This window comes from Trachurus trachurus (genome assembly GCF_905171665.1).
Source record: "Trachurus trachurus genome assembly, chromosome: 10".
NCBI lineage: Eukaryota > Metazoa > Chordata > Actinopteri > Carangiformes > Carangidae > Trachurus > Trachurus trachurus.
The window spans coordinates 19,548,011-19,561,669 of NC_139894.1; the positions used below are offsets into that span (position 1 = coordinate 19,548,011).

At 40.7% G+C, this 13,659-nt stretch overlaps 1 protein-coding gene across 1 annotated transcript; it reads right to left on the bottom strand.

The window, feature by feature from the left end:
• Positions 1–393: 393 nt before the first annotated feature.
• Positions 394–12,541, bottom strand: LOC310992231 (uncharacterized protein; the record flags this gene model as incomplete). The annotated part of the gene is made up of 4 exons (XM_083980250.1): positions 394–1,759; positions 5,124–5,710; positions 7,039–7,131; positions 10,214–12,541. 4 exons carry the CDS (start codon positions 12,539–12,541, stop codon positions 394–396), a joined length of 4,374 nt encoding a protein of 1,457 aa, XP_083836376.1.
• Positions 12,542–13,659: the final 1,118 nt, after the last annotated feature.

The window sequence follows — 13,659 nt, forward strand, 5'->3', positions numbered from 1 at the left end:
ATGTGAAAACCCATCCCACAAAGGGGAGGACCCATACCTCTGACAAAGGCTTCTCTTGAGAGACTTTTCTGCTCACACACTGACACCAAGTGCTCACTGATCACCTTCCAGTTAGTTTGTGCCTCAATAAATATGACAGGCTTGAAGGCCTATTCACCAAAAATGATACTGGCGATCATTTTAGATTCGTGTAGTCTAAATAATGTAGTTTGTGGCTTAAAAAGAAAAAATCAAGCAAGGAAAATGCCGTTTCAGCACCACGGATAGCGACATTGTGACTCAGACTCGCCTGTGGAGTCATTCCTCCGAAACTGATTTTTTTTTTTTTTTTTTTTAACAAAATTCAAACACATTGTTACTACCACAGTTAAGACGATCGGGCGTGAAAGTAAATCAGCTTACCTCTTCAGATGTTCTCCTTCTGTCAGGAAGCACTAGTGTATTGGCATGGCTGCCTGGGACTATAGTAGATCCTATACTCATTCTGGGTCCAACTAACATGTAGCGCTTGTCTCCAGATCTGTACTGGATGCTGTGACACAGTGTCCCATCATAATTAGTCTCTTGTAGATATTTAGAAGTGTAGTCTGTTGATTTTGAGCACTGCATTGCAATCAGCACGATGATACTGATGAGAAAAAGTGCTGAAACTGAGCCCAAAGTTATCATCAGGTAAAAAGTCACATTATTATCCTCATCTGCTTTTGCTGAACTTTTAACATCAGAAGCTGCAAAAGCCTCTTTGGGCTCCACAAGTTTGATAATCACAGTAGCTGTTGCTGAGAGTGAAACGTTCCCATTGTCTTTGACCAGTATGACCAGTTTATGCTCGGCCTCGTCTGTCTCTGTGAATGAGCGAAGTGTTCTGATCTGTCCTGTGTAGCGGTCCAAAGCAAAGAGACTGTGGTCAGTAACTTCCTGCAGTGAAAACAGTAACCAGCCGTTATATCCTATATCAGCGTCATAGGCTCTGACTTTAGTCACCAAGTGTCCTGCGTTCACATTGCGGGGAATCTCCTCCACACCTTCAGCAGAACCATTAGAGCTGACTGGATACAGGATGACTGGAGCGTTGTCGTTCTGATCCAGAATGAACACGTTGACTGTGACGTTGCTGCTTAGTGACGGAGTTCCAGAATCTGACGCAACAACATGGAACTGGAAAGTTTTGAGTGTTTCAAAGTCAAAACTTTTTAATGCTGAAATTTGTCCGTTTTCTGAATTTATGTTTAGGAAAGAAGGCATTAAGTCATTTTCAGTCCCTCCTCTAACAATGTGATATGTAATAGCTGCGTTTTCATTCACGTCTCTGTCCGTTGCACTTACAGAGAATATAGACTTTCCAGCAACGTTATTTTCTAACATGTAAAACTGTAATGGGTTTTGGTCGAAATGTGGTCTGTTGTCATTTACATCTGTTATCTGAATATTCAAAGTTTTAAATGTTGATATGGGGGGCTCGCCACAGTCGGTAGCTTTTATTGTTATATCATAATTCGAGACCTCCTCTCGATCTAAAAATCCCTTGGTTACAAGTGAATATGTTTTTTCCTTGTAAGAAGGTTTTAATTCAAACGGAAGTTCCTCAGATATGCTGGCAATCATTTTTCCATTAATACCAAAGTCTTTATCCGTCACACTAATTAGTGAAATAACCGTGCCTGTCTTTGCGTCTTCAGACACTGTATTTGACAATGATGTTACTTCTATTTCAGGTGGATTGTCATTGACGTCTTTAATTTTTACAGTAACTCTGCATCTGCTCGTTAATGGCGGTGTTCCTTTGTCCGACGCCTGAACGTCTAGTTTATAACTGTCTGCTTCCTCAAAATCCAGTGGCCCTTTCAAAGTAATTTGTCCGCTTAAACTATCTAATTCGAATATGTCATATATTTTTCGCGTCAATGTTTTACTGAGGCTGTATTCTATTTCCCCATTTGGCCCTTCGTCTGGATCTGTTGCATTCACTTTTGCAACAGTAGTTCCAACCGACACGTTTTCATATATTTCTAATTGGTAATTGTTCTGACTAAATATTGGACGGTTGTCATTGATATCTAGAACAGCTATAGAAACATTCAAGGTGCCTGATCTCGGAGGTTTCCCTCCATCAACTGCTGTAACGCATAACAAGTGTTTATTCTTTTGCTCTCTGTCCAACGACTTCTTCAGCACTAAAAACGGTATTTTATCTTCATCGCTTTGACTAATTTCTATTTCAAAGTGATCATTTGGTGCTAATATATAGGTGCGGATAGAGTTAGCTCCGGCGTCTGGATCACTTGCTGCATGTAGTTCGAATCGTGTTCCCGGAGACGACTGCTCTCCTATTTCAAATGTCTGCACTCTTTCAGAAAAACGAGGCGAGTGGTCATTTATGTCAGTAATTTCCACAATAACATAGTGTATTTCCAATGGGTTTTCAACAAGGATCTTCAGCTCCATTAAGCATGCACCACTTCCCTGACAAAGCTCTTCTCTGTCGATTTTCCTAGTGACCTGTAAAACACCGTTGTCTGGATTTACCTCGAAAAATGCGTCCTTAGATCCAGACACGACACGGAATCTTCGATCAACCAAAGACGTTTTGTCTAGACCAAGATCTTTGCCAACGTTTCCAACAACAGTTCCTTTTTTCATCTCCTCTGGAATAGAGTACCTCAATTCAGCCTTAGCCTGCTTTCCGAAAAACAGTATTAAGAAAAAAGGAAAAACAAACCAATCATTCCATCGGAAACGCCTTATGCTCCCCATATTCATCCGAGAACACGTATACAACCAGTAGCTTATTTTCTAAACCAATATGTCCGAGCCGTTTACTGCATCTTCACAAAACACTGTGCACCATCTCATCCGACTCGCACCCTCCTATCATACGTCTGTGCTGGGAGGTACCAAACAAAAGGTTTGTTTGGGGAGGGACTAAGTCATTTGTGGCCATAATCATGTAATAGTGACACCAAGAGGAGAACATCTTAGTTGATTTAAGGTCTTTCAAACGACAAAACCACGCTGCTTGTGAAAAAGTGTCATGATTACCAACAGTTTTCTGTCTTCGCTGCAGGCAGAAACAGAGCAAATTTGTGTGACTCAGTGAGACGTAAGGCTCAGCAAAACCCAAATAGCTGACACTCTTAACTTGTAATATGAGGGATCACAAAAAAGAATGATTAACTATGGTATTTATTTAATCTTTACACATTGGCTATTCTTGCGTTAAACAAATATAGCCAGTGGATTTCAGCACCATGGATAGCGCACATGAACGAACTCTTTGCTTACTCAGTCAAAGTCAGTCAACATTTTTGCTTGTGTCCTTAATTGATACACTTTTTAAACAATGATCATGAATACTACAAAAATAGTTGGCAAATAAATTGGCTTAACCTAGATATGTGGCAAAGTTCCTTGCCCACATCACCGAAAAGAGGCCAATAGATAGTAAGGCATTTGCTATTTGTTTTCCCTCACTGTATGAGAAATAATTTATTTCACATAATTTAATTAGAGAGAGCAAATGGTGTGTATAGCAGAGCCTATAGATTAAACAAAGTAAGGACAAATTTGTGCATCTGGCAAAATGAACCGGGAAGTTGATTTAAATGTTGTGGTCAGCTGAAAGAATGCATCTGTTGTTACAGAGGAGCGATAACATACTGTATGTCTAATAGTTTAAACATGGTGAATAACACAAATCCACAGAGTTCATAACGTGATCCATAAATTAAAAAAAATACACCACACTTGCTACATATTTGAGTCTTACCTCCTCAGATGTTCTCCTCCTGTCAGGAAGCACTAGTGTATTGGCATGGCTGCCTGGGACTATAGTAGATCCAATACTCATTCTGGGTCCAACTAACATGTAACGTTTGTCTCCAGATCTGTACTGGATGCTGTGACACAGTGTCCCATCATAATTAGTCTCTTGTAGATATTTAGAAGTGTAGTCTGTTGATTTTGAGCACTGCATTGCAATCAGCACAATGATACTGATGAGAAAAAGTGCTGAAACTGAGCCCAAAGTTATCATCAGGTAAAAAGTCACATTATTATCCTCATCTGCTTTTGTTGAACTTTTAACATCAGAAGCTGCAAAAGCCTCTTTGGGCTCCACAAGTTTGACAATCACAGTAGCTGTTGCTGAGAGTGAAACGTTCCCATTGTCTTTGACCAGTATGACCAGTTTATGCTCGGCCTCGTCTGTCTCTGTGAATGAGCGAAGTGTTCTGATCTGTCCTGTGTAGCGGTCCAAAGCAAAGAGACTGTGGTCAGTAACTTCCTGCAGTGAAAACAGTAACCAGCCGTTATATCCTATATCAGCGTCATAGGCTCTGACTTTAGTCACCAAGTGTCCTGCGTTCACATTGCGGGGAATCTCCTCCACACCTTCAGCAGAACCATTAGAGCTGACTGGATACAGGATGACTGGAGCGTTGTCGTTCTGATCCAGAATGAACACGTTCACTGTGACGTTGCTGCTTAGTGGCGGAGTTCCAGAATCTGAGGCAACAACGTGGAACTGGAACTTTTTTAGTGTTTCAAAGTCAAAGGTTTTTAACGCTGAGATCTGTCCATTATCCGAATTTACGTTTAGGAAAGATGATATTAAATCATTTCCACCCATTCCTCTCAAAATGCTATATGTAATAGCTGCATTTTCATCCATATCACTGTCCGTTGCGCTTACAGAGAATATTAGCGATCCAGCGACATTATTTTCTATGAGGTAAAACTGTAATGGATTTTGGTTGAAATGTGGACTGTTGTCATTAACATCTGATATGTGAATATTCAGAGTTTTTAAAGCAGATAAGGGAGGCTCACCACAGTCGGTAGCTTTTATCGTTATTTCATACTGTGGAACCTGCTCTCGATCCAAATATTCCTTAGTAACCACCGAATATATGTTTTCTTTATAGGATGGCTTTAATTCAAAAGCCCCGTCATCGATTATATGTAACATAACTTTTCCATTCATACCAGAGTCTTTGTCCGTCACACTAATGAGGGAAATAACGGTGCCAAGCTTTGAATCTTCAGACACCTTATTTGACAATGATGTTACTTCTATTTCCGGCGGATTGTCGTTGACGTCTTTAATCTTGATAATGACTCTACACCTGCCTGTTAATGGAGGTTGTCCTTTATCAGTTGCTTGGACTTCTAGTTTATAAATCTCACTTTCCTCAAAATCCAATGGCCCTATCAATTTAATTTGTCCACTTAAACTATCCAATTCAAATATTTCGTAGACTTTACGTGCCAGTGTTTTACTGAGGCTGTATTCGATTTCACTATTGCCACCTTCGTCCGGATCTGTTGCATTTACTTTTGCAATAGTGCTTCCAACTGGAATATTTTCTTGAATTTCAGTTTGGTAAGTTTCCTGACTAAATGTTGGACGATTGTCATTAGTATCGAGAACGATGATAGAAACATTCAGCGTGCCCGATCTCGGAGGTTTGCCTCCATCAACTGCTGTGACAAATAACAAATGTTTGTCCTTTTGTTCTCTGTCCAACGACTTCTTCAGCACTAAAAATGGTATTTTGTCTTCATCGCTTTGACTAATTTCTATTTCAAAGTGATCATTTGATGTCAATATATAGGTACGGATAGAATTAATTCCAGCATCTGGATCACGGGCCGCATGTAGTTCAAAGCGTGTTCCCGGAGACGACTGCTCTGCGATTTCAAATGTCTGCAACTTTTCGGAAAAACGAGGGGCGTGATCATTTACATCAGTTATTTCTACAACTATATGATGCATTTCCAGTGGGTTTTCAACGAGGATTTTCAGCTCCGTTATGCAAGAGCCAGTACCATGACAAAGCTGTTCCCTGTCAATTTTCGTAGTGACCTGTAAGGCACCACTGTTCGGGTTTACCTCAAAAAATGACTCCTTAGACCCAGACACAATACGGAATCGTCGATCAGCCAAAGACGTTTTTTCCAGACCGAGATCTTTGGCAACATTTCCAACAACAGTTCCTTCTTTCACCTCCTCTGGAATAGAGTACCTCAATTCAGCCACAGCTTGATTTCCGAAAAACACCAGCAGACACAAATGAAAAGAAAAATGACAATAATCAGTCCGTCGTCCCTTGCCCTCCATAGTTATCCAACAATATAGAGCCGCAGGAGCGTTTCCCTGGAACGATCAATTCTTTATATCGGAACACCATACATTCTCGTCCGACGCCGGTTCTTGCATTAAATGCATGACCTGCTGTGAGCTACCAAACAAAAGCTTTTGTCGGGGGAGGGACGACTTGTTTTGCGTCCTTGCTGATGTTACAGTGACACCAAGAGGACAAAACACTACATAATTTCAAACTGTATAAAATCATATCCCTTTGCATAGTAACACGTATTTTACTGTGACAGAAAGCTTATTAGGTGAATTGACAATAAAAGAGTGAGTCAAATAGTCAAATATACTCAGGAGTATTTGAAATAACAGTATTTTCTTCTTATAAGCCACAACAGCTAAATTTATGTTGTAATGCAAATCAAGCACTCTTGTGAAATATTAATAACATTTCGTTTGTTTTTCCTGGCAAGAGTGAAGCTGCTGAATATCAAGATAGAAAGCTCTTAAGAAACGATTTCTTTAAACTGCACGAACAATTTCAGATAAACTGCTAATATGTTAATGAACCTAATGGCCACACATTTCCACAAAATAAGCTATATTTTCCACCACTTCATTTAATGCCACATTTTTGTATTATTCCATAAGATAAAGCGCATAAGGTCTGGAGGAATACTAAACAATATGGGAAAGGCAAGCTGTTTCGATTTTCAACAACTATCGTAATGTACACAGCAAAACAGAACTGAATTGTGACAACACGGAAACACGGGTATAAGAAAATGAAATATTTTAACACCTGTGCCGAGACAGAGCGTCATCGGCTGAGTTTTTTTTATTTTTTATTTTTTATTTGCTATTTATATTTGAATCCCTGAAAGGATTGTGAACTTCTGACAGTGTTTGATCGTGAAGCAGACCCATTATTGTTTAACTCTTACCTCTTCAGATGTTCTCCTCCTGTCAGGAAGCACTAGTGTATTCGCATGGCTGCCCGGGACTATAGTAGATCCAATACTCATCCTGGGTCCAACTAACATGTAGCGCTTGTCTCCAGATCTGTACTGGATGCTGTGACACAGTGTCCCATCATAATTAGTCTCTTGTAGATATTTAGAAGTGTAGTCTGTGGATTTTGAACACTGCATTGCAATCAGCACAATGATACTGATGAGAAAAAGTGCTGAAACTGAGCCCAAAGTTATCATCAGATAAAAAGTCACATCATTATCCTCATCTGCTTTGGCTGAACTTTTAACATCAGAAGCTGCAAAAGCCTCTTTGGGCTCCACAAGTTTGACAATCACAGTAGCTGTTGCTGAGAGTGAAACGTTCCCATTGTCTTTGACCAGTATGACCAGTTTATGCTCGGCCTCGTCTGTCTCTGTGAATGAGCGAAGTGTTCTGATCTGTCCTGTGTAGCGGTCCAAAGCAAAGAGACTGTGGTCAGTAACTTCCTGCAGTGAAAACAGCAACCAGCCGTTATATCCTATATCAGCGTCATAGGCTCTGACTTTAGTCACCAAGTGTCCTGCGTTCACATTGCGGGGAATCTCCTCCACACCTTCAGCAGAACCATTAGAGCTGACTGGATACAGGATGACTGGAGCGTTGTCGTTCTGATCCAGAATGAACACGTTGACTGTGACGTTACAGCTTAATGATGGGGTTCCAGAATCTGACGCAACAACGTGGAACTGGAACGTTTTCAGTGTTTCAAAGTCAAAGCTCCTGAGGGCTGAAATTTGTCCGTTGTCAGAATTTATATTTAGGAAAGACCTTATGTCATTTTGATTCCCCTCTCTCATAATATGATAAGAAACTGCTGCATTGTCATTTAGATCACTGTCTGTGGCACTTACAGAGAATATCGACTTTCCAGCAATGTTATTTTCTGCGAGATAAATTTCTAACGTGGTTTGATTGAAATGTGGACTGTTATCATTTACATCTGATATTTGAACATTCAGAGTTTTGAATGAAGACAAAGGAGGTTCACCACAGTCGATGGCTTTTATAATTATTTCATATAGTGGCACCTGCTCCCGATCCAAAAGTTGTTTAGTAATAACTGAATATGTATTTTGTTTGTAAGACGACTTTAATTCAAAAGGAACGTCATTGTCTATATGTGAAATAATTTTTCCATTTAAACCGGAGTCTTTATCTCGCACACTTATAAGTGAAATAACTGTTCCAGGTTTTGAGTCTTCAGACACTGTATCTGATAGTGATGTTATTTCTATCTCCGGTGGATTATCATTGACGTCTTTTATTTTTATAATGACCCTACACTCACCTTTCAGTGGAGGTGTTCCTTTATCTGATGCCTCAACGTCCAGTTCATATATGTCGTTTTCTTCATAGTCCACGACACCTTTTACCCGAACCTCTCCCGTTAATTTGTCCAATTCAAAAATGTCATAGACTTTTCGTTTCAGCGTTTTTCCTAAATTGTATTCGATTTCCCCATTAATGCCTTCATCTGGATCCGTGGCATTCATTCTAAATACAGAAGTGCCAACAGGAATGTTTTCTTGTATTTCAGTTTGGTAAAGCTCCTGACTAAATATTGGACGGTTGTCATTAGTATCAAGAACAATAATGGAAACATCCAGTGTGCCGGATTTCGGAGGTTTACCTCCATCCACTGCTGTAATCAGTAGCGCGTGTTTGTTATTTTGCTCTCTGTCTAACGGCTTCTTCAGCACTAAAAATGGTATTTTACCCGCATCACTTTGACGGATATTTACTTCAAAATGGTCATTTGAAGTTAAAGTATAAGTACGAATAGAGTTAATTCCAGCATCGGGGTCATGAGCAGTGTGCAGCTGAAATCGCCCTCCTGGCAACGTATGTTCTGCTATTTCAAATGTTTGTTGCCTTTCAGGAAAAGCAGGAGAGTGATCATTTACATCAGTGATTTCGACAACTACATAGTGTATCTCCAGAGGGTTTTCAACAAGAATTTTTAGCTCCACCAGACAGGCACCGCTGCCTTCACAGAGCGCTTCTCTGTCGATATGACTATGGACATACAACGCCCCATTTTGCTGATTTACTTCAAAAATATCATCTTTACTTCCAGACACAACACGGAACCGTCGATCAATCAGAGATGTGACATCAAGCCCAAGATCCTTCGCAACGTTTCCAACAACAGTTCCGTCTTTTACTTCCTCTGGAACAGAATACCGGATCTGAGCAAACGCCTCTTCTCCGAAAACCAGCAGTAGAACCGCACAAAAAGCAAAGCAAGAGCCGTCTATTGTTCGAGTTCTTGTATCCGTTCCCATCGTTAGAGAACAACACTTTGACAAACAGATCCTGTTAATGTGGTATACGATTATTTGTCATTCACCCGAGTCTCACAAGTTTACAAAATGCAGACGTTGTTGCATCGGCTGGCTTGATTCAAGTGCTCCATTTGGTCTAAGATGGCAAACAAAGGGTTCATGAGGGGAGGGATAAAAACGTTAGTGGTTACCGATTTAACAGTGACACCCAGAGGTCAGTACTGCAAACTATTTTGGATCACATTTTTAAAATGTTCCCACAGCCGTGGGCAGCAGCTGAGATGTAACGGTCTTTGAAAAAGAAAAAAGAAAAACTAGTTTGTATTTCAGTAGTTTAACTTTGTATCCCATGCTTTAATATTCATTCTTAAGTTATAATGAAATATTATTCATTGTATAGATTTAACAGCGCTTCACTGTTTTGACTTGTCATACATTTCAGCACCATGGACAGCAACCATGACAAGTCGCGCGGCCTGTCCTAAGAGCAGGACAGAATTTAAACAGCAAAAATATACAACACAGTAATATTTTCCAACTTTACATTCAGTAAGAGGTCAAAAGACATGGGATCCAACTGTAAAAACTCACTGTCCCCTCTTATACAGGCTTTTATTTCGCCCCATTGCCGTGAATCTTTCATTTCGGAACCACGAACAATCACGTGCTGTTCAAACCATCGTCCTTATTTGCAAAAAAAAAGAAAAAGAAAAGAAAAGGTCCAACATGTAACAACTTTTCTCAATGTAACCAGCTGAATTCAGTGGAAGTGCATCAAATACATCACAACATCTTTGCTTTAAAATGAAACTTTTCTTACCTCCTCAGATGTTCTCCTCCTGTCAGGGAGTACTAATGTGTTTGCATGGCTGCCCGGGACTATAGTAGATCCAATACTCATTCTGGGTCCAACTAACATGTAGCGCTTGTCTCCAGATCTGTACTGGATGCTGTGACACAGTGTCCCATCATAATTAGTCTCTTGTAGATATTTAGAACTATAGTCTGTTGATTTTGAGCACTGCATTGCAATCAGCACAACGATACTGATGAGAAAAAGTGCTGAAACTGAGCCCAAAGTTATCATCAGGTAAAAAGTCACATTATTATCCTCATCTGCTTTTGTTGAACTTTTAACATCAGAAGCTGCAAAAGCCTCTTTGGGCTCCACAAGTTTGACAATCACAGTAGCTGTTGCTGAGAGTGAAACGTTCCCATTGTCTTTGACCAGTATGACCAGTTTATGCTCGGCCTCGTCTGTCTCTGTGAATGAGCGAAGTGTTCTGATCTGTCCTGTGTAGCGGTCCAAAGCAAAGAGACTGTGGTCAGTAACTTCCTGCAGTGAAAACAGTAACCAGCCGTTATATCCTATATCAGCGTCATAGGCTCTGACTTTAGTCACCAAGTGTCCTGCGTTCACATTGCGGGGAATCTCCTCCACACCTTCAGCAGAACCGTTGGAGCTGACTGGATACAGGATGACTGGAGCGTTGTCGTTCTGATCCAGAATGAACACGTTGATTGTGACGTTGCTGCTTAGTGACGGAGTTCCCGAATCTGACGCAACAACGTAGAACTGGAACGTTTTCAGTGTTTCAAAATCAAAACTTTTCAGTGCTGAAATCTGTCCGCTATCAGAATTTATATTCAGAAAAGATGCAATGTCATTACGGCCGCCTTTCCCTCTAATTATACTATAGGATACTGCAGCATTTTCGTTCAAATCGTTATCAAATGCGCTCACAGAAAATATCGATGCGCCAGGAGTATTGTTTTCCATCATATATAATTCCAGGGGACTGTGTGAAAACTCTGGTATGTTATCATTGACATCTGACACTTCAATTCTAAAAGATTTTAATGCGGAAAGAGGAGGCTCCCCACAGTCAGTAGCTGTTATGGAGATGTCATAATGTGACACTGTTTCCCTGTCCAATGTTTCCCTAATTGCCAATGAATACATGTTCTCTTTAAAAGACGGTTTTAATTCAAATGGCACATTTCCCACCAGACTGCATTTGACTTTGCCATTAAGGCCCGAATCAACATCTGTAACACTAATGAGAGAAATCACTGTGCCATATTTTGAATCCTCTGGGACCATGCTGGATATTGATGTCACGTCTATCTCTGGTTTATTGTCATTGATATCTTGAATCTTTATCAGGACTCTGCAGTCAGTTGTCATAGGTGGCTGACCTTTATCAGAAGCTTGGACGTCTAACTTGAAAACATCAGCTGTCTCATAGTCAATTTGTCCGTTCACTCGAATTTCGCCTGTATTTCTGTCTAGGCTAAACAGCTCCAGCACTTTGGGATTCATGTCGCCCCCGAAGGCATACTCGACATCCCCATTAGTTCCTTCATCCAGATCAGTTGCTTGCACTTTTATTACAACTGTATCTAAAGCAACATTTTCTCGTAACATGACAGAATAAACCTCTTTAGAAAAAGTTGGTCTGTTATCATTGTTGTCGAGAACCTTTATTGTAAGATTAAGATTTGCAGATTTAGGCGGGGACCCACCATCTATAGCTGTTAGAATCAGGCTATGGTTTGTTTTCTGCTCTCTGTCCAAGTGTCTCTTTAACACTAAGAAAGGGATTTTATCTTCTCCTCTATCGCGAATTTCAAGATGGAAATTGTCGTTTTGATTAAGTTTATAACGCTGTATGGAATTTGATCCAACGTCAGGATCACGAGCTCCTGGTAACTGAAATCTTGCTCCTGGTAACGTCGTTTCTGCTATTTCAATTACCTTTTCATTCTCGGAAAAACTCGGTACGTGGTCGTTGGCATCCGTTATTTCCACGGTGACATAATGGACTTCAAGTGGATTTTCCACAACGATTTTGAGATCTATCAAACAGGCTTCATTTATATCACAAAGCGTCTCCCGGTCGAGATTCTTATGAACATATAAAACCCCATTGTTCGGATTTACCTCAAACAGCGAGTCCTGAGCTCCAGACACAATGCGAAATCGCCTGTTTATCAGGGCACTGACGTCCAGCCCCAGATCTTTGGCGACATTTCCAATAACAGCTCCCACTTTAACTTCTTCTGGAGTCGAGTATTTTATTTGAGCGAAGGCCAGTTCACCAAAGCAAAACAGCAGAGAAAAAAGCAGAGGACCAGAGCAAGGCATCATTCCGCGTCGTTGTCCTTTGTCTCCTTTACTGTTATTGAAAATGGTATCCGTGGTCGTCCATATAAAACACCCCCGGTTACCCGTAGGTCATATTTCAGAGAACTACACTGAAGAACCGGGAAGGGTAAAGAGCACAATTCGAAAAAAGACGAGATTAATTTATAAACGTGCCTGTAAAACACCCGTGAAAAGGGGCAGTCAATGTCCTGAAGCCTTTGTAATTCCCTACTGTAACACTGACACCTAGTGGTGCATTCGGTGCTTACAATTATTAGAAAGGAGAAAAACACGACTCCACTAAAACCAGAAATACATAAAAGAAAAAAAAAACTTTAAGTTAAGTACCATGGACAGCAGGGATGCCTTTGTGTTCCAATGACGAGGAAGCTGAACCAACTGTTTTTTGAGTGTGAATAAAATGAATCCAACCATTCCACAATAGACTAAGCAAATTCAAAATCACTGAAACATAAGCAACAGCACAACGACCAGACTGCAGTACTTGCCAGCAAAACATTGACTATTTTAGGACGCTTTCCATAATGCTGAACTAAAACACTTGGAATCATTTTACAGTTTATATAGGGGGGAGTGGCAAACCATGTCAATTCTCTTACTGAAACTCATAACAACTAGCCTCGTAAACCAGCCTCTCGCGGAAATGCATTTCATTTCATTTCTGACGGAGTCTGGCCTCATTCCCCCTGTAAGCGTTTGCTCTGGGCGGGAGTAGTAGCGTTGACAGACAACCCCATTCAGCCAATCAGCAAGTTGGTGTAGTGACGGGACTTTGCACCAGTCGGTCCTTGATTGACCAACATGCTGTGTCAATCACAGCGGCGACGCTGATTGGCTCGGCCTTCTGAGGGTTTCAGGCCAAACGCTTACAGCGGGAATGAGGCCAGACTCTCCGTGAGAAATGAAATGAAATGCATTTCCGCGAGAGGCTGGTTTACGAGGCTACATAACAACAGCATGTCTCCTTCCAAAATAGCAAGTAGCCTACTGTGTTTTCAAAGCTAATGAGCTAACTGTGTCCAGATCTGTGCTGAATAATGTGGCATAGTATCCCATCATAAATAGTCTTTTGTAGACGTTTAGGGGTGTGGTCTTTG